The sequence below is a fragment of the Fundulus heteroclitus genome, chromosome 1, assembly GCF_011125445.2.
Source record: "Fundulus heteroclitus isolate FHET01 chromosome 1, MU-UCD_Fhet_4.1, whole genome shotgun sequence".
Lineage (NCBI taxonomy): Eukaryota > Metazoa > Chordata > Actinopteri > Cyprinodontiformes > Fundulidae > Fundulus > Fundulus heteroclitus.
The window spans coordinates 31,850,083-31,861,443 of NC_046361.1; the positions used below are offsets into that span (position 1 = coordinate 31,850,083).

The 11,361-nt window shown below is 38.4% G+C and overlaps 1 protein-coding gene across 2 annotated transcripts in view; it reads left to right on the top strand.

Moving 5' to 3' along the window:
• The window catches only part of dnmt3ba (DNA (cytosine-5-)-methyltransferase 3 beta, duplicate a), a 36,459-nt gene extending 25,139 nt beyond the window's left edge, over positions 1-11,320 (top strand). For both annotated transcript variants that reach the window (XM_036141052.1, XM_036141056.1), the window contains exons 19-26: positions 3,644-3,728; positions 3,935-4,080; positions 4,171-4,261; positions 4,360-4,508; positions 4,587-4,672; positions 4,768-4,837; positions 5,279-5,397; positions 7,640-11,320. In XM_036141052.1, the coding sequence (XP_035996945.1) occupies positions 3,644-3,728; positions 3,935-4,080; positions 4,171-4,261; positions 4,360-4,508; positions 4,587-4,672; positions 4,768-4,837; positions 5,279-5,397; positions 7,640-7,781 (888 nt within the window). In that variant the 3' untranslated portion in view covers positions 7,782-11,320. The remainder of the gene's footprint in view (positions 1-3,643; positions 3,729-3,934; positions 4,081-4,170; positions 4,262-4,359; positions 4,509-4,586; positions 4,673-4,767; positions 4,838-5,278; positions 5,398-7,639) is intronic.
• The last annotated feature ends 41 nt before the right edge of the window (positions 11,321-11,361 follow it).

Here is an 11,361-nt window from a genome sequence, read left to right on the forward strand (position 1 = left end):
TTCTCCGTGGTTGCGCCTCCAGGCAGGAAAGCGGTGGAAAATTAATCTGTTTCTATGTTTTTCCCATGGCGATCATGTGTTGCGCTGTTACAGCCCACAATACAGCAACGGTTTACCATGGTTGAAATCAAGTTAAGGTGAAATTAATCAAATTAAAACACGGCTGAGAGAGGGAGTACAGTACGCGGTAGTCATAGGCAGTAGAGGCGGCGGAGGCAGTCAACACGGCAGCCGCGGAAAGTAATAAGTCATAACGCCCAAGCCCTATTATTAATATATTCTTCTTACATGTTTTAAATACTTAACAGTTAATTACCTGTGACAAAGTGAGCACCGCAGACTCTGGCGTATTCCAGCTTAACACCGTCCAAATCGGACCTGGATATCCGTGTCAGCCATAGGTGACGGCGTTGTTCAGAGAGCTGTTTTGTTTTTTCACACTGATTCACTATTACGGCTGGTAGGCGATAGAAAGAGCGTTGATCTCCACCTCCACGGGCCGTGCAACCAACCATTAAACACGTTTTCCCCATTGTTCACTTCCAATACTGCCTAAGGCGTCATACAACGCAGGTCAACGGTGCGAAACGACTGCCACCCAATATGGCGTACGCGCCGAGTAGTCAGGTAACCGTGACGTCAGCTGAAAACCCCCTATTATTGTAGGGATCAAACACTGCGTGGGAGGGCTCTTTAATTTGTTGGCAAACCTGAGATGGAACAATCTTCCTTGTAATGTGAGCCAAAAAAATTGTTGATCTTGGAAATTTTACACAAAACTATACTTGACTTTACTTAAATCCAGCAGCCATTGTTCCACTGATAAGGAACTGAAATATAGATGAGGCGTGGCTGGAGAAGTCTTGTAATCTGGAGCTTGATGACGTCTGAAAGCTAACAGGAGCTTCTTGTCAGCATTATGGGGAAGCTGGTGCTCCACCACCCACCACCTGTGAACATGACAAAATACAGAAAGGAATGGGAGAAAAAAACACTATGTGGAGGAGAAGGGAAGAAAGCTAATTTAATTCCCCCAACAAATAGTGGTTGACCTATTTCTTTTTGTCTTTCTAAAAAAGTCTCCTTCTTCTCTCCAAGCAAGAAAAATACGATTTGGATCTAATTTGCTTAGAGAACGTCTTGCTTTAGAGATGTCTAAATCCTCCTTGATATTTGCATAAAACAAATTCAACATCTGTCTTTGTGTTGCCCTGAGATGGACTTGCAACCTTTCATGGATAAGCAGGTGTAGATAATGGATGGGTGGATGGAAATTCAACATATTGTTTTCCTCGGTATAGCACCTGACAACTGTTGAAACGTTGAAAGTTAAGCATTGGGTTTTGGAGTCTGTAGCCAAGCAACAACTAAGTTGATGACATCGCAAGCAGTGTCTGCAACAGCTGATGGTGAGATGTAAGTGGTTGACAAAATGACAATAGTGAACCTTCTTGGCAAATAATATACACGAAAACAGTTCAATACCAGGCTGCTAAGATGAGTCTTGATGGTAACGTCCTGGTTTACACCCTCTGTTAAGCTAATCCACCTCCTTTGCTCTTGCCACTCCTCTTTAAACCTCTGTCTGCTTGTATAGCCAGAAAGTCCAGGCAGAGACTCTCAAGTCAAGGATATGATACTGCAGCCATGTCTCAGTGTATCACATAATAATTCATCCCCACTGTGGCAGGGTTCTTGTTAGAGCTTGGAATTCATCAGATCTTTTTCCTCAACGATCTCACGTCATAATTGATGGAATGGGTGGTTTAAACTTCCTCCTTCTCTCTCTCCACTTTGCTCCTGCTTTGCATCCACAACGCTTCCTTTTCAGATCATCTGGGTTTTGGGGCTGTAGTTGGGGTATGATGTAAGCTTTTGTGGCGTTAGTTAGCTGCTCCTAGTTATAAAAACGCCTTGAAGCTATGGTTAAAATGTTTAAAAGTAAAATGGCATCAGCAACAAAATCCTTCCAGCTACATAGCATCCAATACCAGAGGGAGTTATTATCCAAAAAAAGCCATTTTGTCCAAGAAAAGGAGAATTTTTTAAAAAGAATATATCACAACAAAAGTAACAGAGCTGCTCCATCATGCTGCCACCTTTTCTTTGTGTAAGTTCTGCAATTACTGTATTTTTTGGACTATAAGCTCCGGAAGATAAGTCGCATCAGTCAAAAAAAAAGTGTCACAAAGAGGAAAAAAAGCATATATAAGTCGCACCCAACTATAAGTCACATTTATTTACAAATTTATTTCACACAATGCAAGACTAAAAACTCACATTTAACCTGGTATGGAAACTTATTCAATTACACAACTGCAACCAGCTGAATAACATGGGACATAACTGGGAGGATGTGTGGCGTAAATTAGCATAACAAGCCATCAACTCCAACCAGGAAGTTTCTTGCCAGCGCATTTCAGCGTATGCTGAAAGTTTGCAAAATTACACTGAAATAAGACTGTACATGCTAAGCTAACAGTACAACGCGGATGTCTGAGAACAAAATAACGCTCACGTACATCAGCAAAGTTATAAACCACCCAGACAACATACCTGTAAGCTAGCGCTAGCTGTTATTAGCTTCACGGACAACCCAATGACGGGGTTCTGTCGCGGTGTGGGCTGCACCACGCTAGCGAAACAGCATACAAACATGTCATCAGTCTTTGTTGACTGTAAGTTAATGTTAATGTAAGTTAAAGTGGTACAGGAGCAGCATATAGTTTTCATAAGCTTAGAGAGCCCTGTTGTGGATATAGACGGTTTACTACTTGGTTCATGTTGGTCAGTATAATTTACCATTTAAATTTGATATATCAGTCAAAACTGACTATAAATTGCAGGATTGGCCAAACTATGAATAAAGTGTGACTTATAGTCAGAAAAACATGGTAAGTTTTTGCAAAGTATGTAGTGTCCTAGCCAGAAAGCCAGGTGTAGTTGCAGCCAAAGGTCCTTTATACAAAGTATTAATTGAGGGGGCTAAATACAAATGCTTGACACACTTTTAAATTTTTTATTGGAAAACATTTAAAATTTCCTCCGATTTAATACTCTCCATTACTTTTTGTTGCCTCTGTTGCATAAAATATATATATATAAAAAAAAACTTTAAATTTGTGGTGGTGACCTGACAAAATGTGAAACAATTCAAGAGACATGAAAACTTTTGAAAGGGACCGTATTTGACTGATTCCTACACCTGATGTGGTGGTATAATCGAGGCAAAATTCAACTTCACGAGAATAACGCCTTTCTAATAATACTCAGTTGTCATTAATCATTGGCAGTGTCACGTCTGTTTGTTTTCACAAACAGAAAAACTTTCCAGGATACGCTACATTACAGTAACATAGTGTACAGTATCAACAAAGCTCAGAACCGGCTGGTTGGATCCCTTCTCTGAAAACGCGGGCGTAATCTTACAGTCAACAATGTTCAACAATAACATAAAAATGTTTTTGCATCCTAATTCCTATTGCACCTCACATTCAAATATTACAAGTGTGTTTCCTACGCCCTCTGTGGCTTTAACATTATGCTTTTGACACGTAAACTCCTCAGTCAACTTAATGTGTTGTGGAAAAGTGTTGGAAGACAGGAAGCAACTTATTCTGCCCATTTTTTATAAAAATCCCAGGAGTCCCACAGAGTGTACCCCTCTATCCCTGCTGATCGACGCAAGCCACTCAAGGTGCTCTCCCTATTTGACGGCATCGCAACAGGTAGGTCCATTGTCAGCCATTAACGCACACAACTATTTGTTTTTGATGCGAGATTTGTCCGTATAAAAACACAAAGCAAATTTAAGGACAAACTTCGGCTTCTCTTTCTGTCTCCGTGTGACAATAATTTGCTTTAAAATACGCATCAGTGTGTATTTTTATTAGTTTGTATTACTGAAAACTGATCACTGTGATCATTGTGACAGGATACCTGGTGCTCAGAGACCTGGGCTTCAAGATTGAGAGATACATCGCCTCTGAGATCTGCGACGACTCGATTGTTGTGGGAATGGTCAAGCACGAGGGGAAGATCGAATATGTGAACGACGTTCGCACCATTACACGGAAACATGTGAGGCGAAGCTGCACAGTCCTCACATTAAACTCAACCTTGTGTAAATTTTGTTTCATTGTGTAAACCTGAGCCTTATTTATGCTTTAGCTGGCTGAATGGGGTCCTTTTGATCTCCTGATTGGAGGCAGTCCATGTAATGACCTGTCTATGGTCAACCCGCTGAGAAAAGGACTTTATGGTATGAAGTTTCAAAAGAGGCGATATCAACAAAATCTATTTTCCCTTTTTTAAAGATTTAACCTGTTTAATATATTTATCCCGCTGTTCTTCCTGCAGAGGGCACCGGAAGACTCTTTTTCGAGTTCTACCGCATTCTGACCTTGTTGAGGCCCAAGGAGGAGGACGACCGGCCATTCTTCTGGCTCTTCGAGAACGTGGTTTTCATGAATGCTCATGACAAGAATGACATCTGCCGGTTCCTTGAGGTGATTATTGCTTAAAGAGTCAAAACAGCTGCGATAAAACTTTGATGTTTAAACGCGAGCGTTCTGCTTTGCTTCCAGTGCAACCCGGTTCTTGTTGATGCAATAAAAGTCAGCCCTGCTCACAGAGCACGCTACTTCTGGGGAAACATACCTGGCATGAGCAGGTATTTTCTATCAGAAATTATTTCTATCAGAAATTATTAAACAACATTAAACATGGATATAAAATGAGTTCATGCTCTTCTCTGCTTTCTATTAGACCTCTCTCTACCTCTCTTGATGATAAAGTCACCCTGCAGGATTGCTTGGAAGCTGGCCGGATGGCAAAGGTAGACTCATTTTTGTAATGCCTTTGCACGATGTTGTTTTTGTTACAGTTTGAGCGCTAATAGTGTGAGCTCTAACTGAAGCGGGGAGACGACACACTGCAAAAACGGATCTAAAAATAAGAAAAATATTCTTAAAATTAGTGTTTTATCATAGATTTGAGCAGGTAAATAAGATTATTTGCCGATGGAATGAGTATGTTCACCCCTAAAATAAGATAATTAGATACACTACTCTTGAAATAAGATGATGGAGATGAATTGTTCTTATTTCAAGTGCAAAAATCTTATTCCATTGGCAGATCATCTTATTTAGCTGCTCGAATCACGGACAGATACACTTATTTCAAGACAATATTACTTATTTTCAGTTCCGTTTTTGCAGTGCATAACTTTGTTGATGTTTTAACTGTGCGATCTTGAATTTTCATTCTCTCCCTGCAGTTCGAGAAAGTCCGCACCATCACCACAAAGTCTAACTCCATAAGGCAAGGGAAGACGGGGCCACTACCCGTCTTGATGAACGGCAAGGAGGACTACCTGTGGTGCACTGAAATGGAACAGTAAGTGTCCCTTGACTTAGCTGAGTCCATGGCAGGCATTATTGGGTTTAATTTCACTGCTTTCTCTTTTGTAGAACCATTATTTTGTTCCAACATATTTTTTTAGAAATGAATGTTCATTTATATATGTTTTATAGATTCATACATTAAGCTGACCACAAGCCAAACTGCAGTTCTGGTCATACGTTTACATGCTTAGCGTCTCCAGCAATGCCATGTCACTTTATATTTATATATCTATAGATATAGATATAGTCAGGTTTTCTCTATCTAGTATTAAAATTTGTTTAATGATCTGAAACATTTAGGTTTGACCAAAAAGAAAAAAAATCAAAAACAGAAGAAAGAAGGCTTTATGTAAACTTTTGCAACCAATTCTTGTTTGCATAAATTGTTCAAATTGTTATTTCTATTATCACTTCATCCTGGGTAGAAAACATTTCGGATAAAAACCTGAAGGTTCATTAAAAGTAGGGCTAAGCGATTTTGGAAAATAATCTAGTTGCGATTTTTTTATCTTAATATTGCGATTTAATGTGATTTTTTCCCCCCAGTTTAATTTATCACGTTTTTTTAAACATATACAAACCGACAATTCAATTTGTTTCCTCTCCGTGCAGATTAGTTGCTAAAAGACCCACAGCATCTAAACTCAGAGCAGAAATGATTGCGTTCTGCCTACAATATATTTCAACCAAAATTGCAATTTTGACTTTTCTCTGCATTAACCACAAGCAACAAAAATGGCCTCTAGATAAAGATGTTTGTAAACAAGGACTATTTAAAACAAGAACTTTTAATGTTTTTATAAATCAGAATATTATTCAAGAGAACAGCTTTTAATTGATTTGGACATCAATCCTTGTTGAACATAAAGTGCAACCAACAAGCAAGACTATGTATTAAACTGATTGACCAGTACTTAATGCTATGTATGATTATATAAACAAGTAAAAAAATTACATTATCTCACTGCTGCAACTGTCTTCCCTTCCATTTGGAGGCAAACCCACTTTAAACATTTTACCAACACCTAAAGGACGTGTCTAATTCCCTAATTGTTACATAGCCAAAAATCGCAGACCTCTGCGATTTGGAAATTGCGTTTTTTTTTAATATCGCGATTATATTGAAAATGCGATTAATTGTTCAGCCCTAATTAAAAGCCCAAAATGTTGTCTTGTAATGTTTTGAAAACAAAACGAGAAAAGCGGTTTATCCTGACAAACTCACAGTAGTTCTTTCCTCTGGCCTTGATAACAGATGCTGCCAACATGGCAACGGTTTCTGGTGCTAAAGCTGCTGCTGCTCAGTTTTAACGCTCGACTCATTTTGGTGGAGAAAAGCTGGCACATCCAGAACTGACTTGCTTGTGCTAGATGTCCCGGCCTCTTACTAATCAAATACTTTACAAATCTAACACTGGTTTGCAAATGGACCAAATTACTTTGAGTTATGGGACTTCGTTTTTTGTTACTGAGTCTATATTTAACTGCTTGAAACTGCCTCTGCCATTCTGGTTTTCACAGGTTTGGGAGACAGATGATTAAAGGGTTTGATTAAACTTCGAGGTTCATACAGGGTGCTTGCTCTTTTTACAAATTAAAATTCCAGACTTTTTCCAGACTTTTTTAAAACTGATATTTTTTTCCCCAAGACCTTAACTTTATGTACCTGTATACTTGTGTGCCTACTGCCTACTTCATTGGTTGAGATTGTACAAACTGTTTATTAGAAATGTTAATTTTTATAGGCTAGCATTCAATGAACAAATGCATTATTCACAGTAAATTATGCTTTTACTGATGAAAACGTTTCAAAACATAAAGATCACAAGTACATGAATTTCACATCAAACAAGTGTTTGATTCCATTAGGCTAATACAGTACGTGACCAGTTAGTAAAATTATAGTTTTATAGCCTACCTTCCTATTTCTCATTTCACAATGCCTTTGAGCATACTGTAAAATTCTACCATACATTTTTTTCCCATACTTTATTAGGACTTTAACACAAAATTCAAGACTTTTGGAGGTCTGGAAAACAGTGTTTCAAAATTCCATACTTATTAAGACTTTCAAGACTTGCGCAAGCACCCTGTTCATATGTCAGTGTGAAACTTTAATTTGTGGGTGACTACTGCATTTGTCCTTTATGTACAGACCGATGTGGTCGTTGGGGAATTAAGTCTTTCTCCGGTTGTTTATAAGGATGTTTTCTGTGTGTTTTTTTTTTTTTCAGGATCTTTGGCTTTCCCAAGCACTACACCGACGTCAACAACATGGGCCGGATGCAAAGGCAGAAAGTTCTGGGTCGCTCCTGGAGCGTTCCTGTGATTCGCCACTTACTCGCCCCTCTGAAGGATTATTTTGAATGTGAATAGGAACAGTGAGGTCAACCTGCTCCTCGGCGCAGCAGTGGTAAATCCTTTGGTGCTTCAGTAGTTTAGGTTCTCTGGGCTCTCTCCTAAAGATCCAGTTTGGTGCTTTGGCCCTTGGCTTTTTTTTTTTTTTTTCATCATTTATTACCATTCGTCCAGTTTCCTCACCAGAAGCCGGGGGCATTTTTCCGTGCTGTTTTTCTACTTATTTGTCTTTTCCTTTATGAAGCTATGATGCTGTGATCCGATGTTGTTACTCCGAACGCAGGCCTGCGTCACAAAGTGAGATGAGACAGTTGGCTCCACATCTTCAGGGTTAACTCAGGTTTTTATGACTACTGAAATGTCATGGCAACGGCACATTTTACCTCTGAAACCAGCGATTTGCTTCATCGATCAGTTTAGAAACAGCTAGCAGGCAGGAAAAAGCACCATTTAAGGCTCTGCTGTTTGATCATGCCCTGTTTTAACTTTTTAACTATCGTTATCTATAGATACTGCACAAACGAACACAGCAACATGAAATAATTGTTTTTACCCCGTCATGTTCAATGACCTTAGATTAATCACGTGACCAAAAAGCTGATTGTAAATTCCTGCTGCTGTGTAATAATGAGTAGCTGTGTGACCGTGTATCAGGTGGCTTCATCGACCTGTTGATCTGCAACGGGACGTTTTCTCCCTTCATTATATCCAGCCTGACAAAAAAAAACTATTTTATCTTATTTATAGTTCTTACATCTCCTGTTTCAGCATAAAGCGAAGCGTGTGTCAGCTCGCTCCTGTGATTCGTCCATATTTTTAACCCAGTGTCTGAGCTCGCTGTCCTCCAACCGCGGCCCCCTTCATAATTAAGACCTCGTTAACCTCTGGATTACCTAAATCAGCTACATGGTGGCTGCAGTTTGGGAAACATCTGCAGTTGTGAAGGCAGTTAACACAATAAAGCTCTGAGTGCTCACCAAACTGCCCCATCCATACTCCATACATCCAGCTAAACCCACGGTGACTCAAAACTATACACTCCCCTGTTAAAATGACTTTTTTTTTTTTAAATGTAATAATTTTATAACACTTTTTTCTGTATAATTCAATGTGAACATCCTTGAAGTAATTCCTTTTTTGAAGCACCGTCTAAATCAGTTTCAGCGTTCACACTTGCCTTTCCTTGTAGGGAATGTCATCAACCTGAATTCAGTTCCTCTTTCCAAAGAGATTATAAAGCCGCGAATGGATCTCATTGTACCCGTGGATCAGTCAGTAGGTGGTTTCTAAAAACTCTCCCAGCGTGAAAAACACACCAATGATAGCTGGAGAGATTGTGGGGCAACAGAGACATTGTGGCGTCTGGGTGTTTTTCCGCAACTGATGAAACGATGAGACTGAAAATGGGCAGGAAGACTGGAGGCTGACGGTTTAACCGAAGAAGCTCCAGGGGTTTCCAACATGTAACGCTTGATTTCTGCACGCAACAACAATCTCCTGTGGTCTGCACAGGTCCAGACTAAGGAGAAGGGTACCAAGACAAATGTCAGAAATCAGAAGTCTTCACAGTCTGATAGGGTTGGGGACCTTTTGCGAAGCAGAGTTGTCAAATACTGCCGTCAAAACATGTGGAATAATAGAGTGGATGCTGAAGATGAATCAGAAAGGTGCTTCAACAGAGTGTCTGTTTAAAGGTGCTCACAGCAGTAACCAGGTTGCACCTTTTTTTTATTTTTTTTATTTCCCTGACAGATTTGTTTTCATTTTTTTTTTTTTTTAGGTAATTTTTAAAGGACCCGACGTCTCATTTTGTAAAGGGAAAAACTTGCAATGATTTATTACGGTCCGGTTGTAAACCACAGAGAAACCGGGCATTTTAACAGGGGGGTGTGGACTTGAGGACCACTGTGGGTTAAAAACCTTATCAAGACTGCAAATCCAGGGTGAAGGGCCCATTAAAGGACCACTAAGCTCACTTTGTGGCGCAGGCCTCGCTCTCTACCTCTACCTCAGACTTTAGAGCTGCAGTTTCTGGTTTTTATCTTTGTACTGAAAATTTAATTTGTCCTGTTTTTTTTTTCAGTGTAATCTAAATGTCACCTTGTTTTTATCTTCTGAACAGAAACTTTAAGGCTGATCTGATTATCAGACATGGTTCATGTTATTGTTACTAATTCTAGACAACTTGTTGCTCTATGTTTTAATATGTTGGTATCCAAACTGCCTTAATCCTACTTTGAGCTACAGCCATTTTCTCTACAACGATCTTCCATCTGTTGCATATTTTTATGTCTCTCAAGGACTTTTATTTATACAAGAAGTAACTGTGACTGTTAACCATATTTTACCGGGAGCGTTTCATTACAGTAAATATCTAAAATAGGGACAGAGCTTAAAGTACTGTAACAATCTTTTTTTCCTATTTAATCCATTCATTTACGTGATTGTGTGGAAATGGATAAAAAATATCATCTAAGCGCTTTGGTGAAACAATGCGTGTCGTTTTAAGGTATAATTTAGTTTTAAGTGTGAAATAAAGTACGATTCAAAATGGACACGACTGCAGTTAAATTATGGGAAAAAATTAGAAAACATCACTTCTTCTCATTTAATAAAGATTATTGACCTTTAAGCGTTCTCCATCCTGCTACTTTTAAAAGGTTAAGATTTTATCTACATCTCATTAAGCATTCAGTCAGGTTTATTTTTAGCTGAGTTAGAATCTAGTTTTTATCCTGTCATGTCACATAATATTCAAACTTCTGTTGGGTTGTTATAAAACACATTAAAATTTGCCGTTTTATTGCAGACTTTTTACCCCTTAACGTTCTTTCAAAACGATTTGGTTAATAAAAAACAGTTTCTCCTTGGTTTGATAAAGAGACGAAAAAAACTATGGATAAAACATAAGAAAAATTTTCTTTTGGTAAAAATACAAGCTTTACATTTATGAAATACCTGATTGGTGTATAGCAGAAAAAAATTAGTTGCAAAACAATTATAGTTAAAAAAACAACTTAAAGGGCACAAAAGAAAGGTACAGGAGCTGTTAAATAACTGATCCTAAAGCTAAAATACCAAAAACATGACATTGGTAGACCTGGCAAAGTTTATTATGTCATATTTTAATATTGATGCCATTTACAAGGATTTTAGTCAGTGCCGCCATGGTTTCATGGTTTCAGTTTCAGAATACCAAACTATGAAGCAGTAATATTGTTTTGTGATTTGCCAGTGTGCCTAAAAGGCTTTTTTTTTTCTTTTTCTTTTTCTCACAAATTTAGATCAGCTCCATTTTAAGACTTGTGACACTTAGAAATTCAAAACCAGATTTAATCATGCCATAAATGATACAATAAATATGTGATCCGTGATCTTATTTTTTACTTGCTCAAATTCCCCAAAGAAACTAGGAATGTTTTGTGTGGAAGCTAAACCAGACCCAGTTGGAGAACTGCAGGTCTGGTTTAAGACCCTGATCTAAGCTGGTCTATATCAGAGTATTTTAATATTCTTTAAATGAGTCCGTGTTTAACTATTAAGGTTTTCTAAAAAAAGTAGATAAATTTTTTTTAAAAGTTCTTTATTTTCAGAAGAG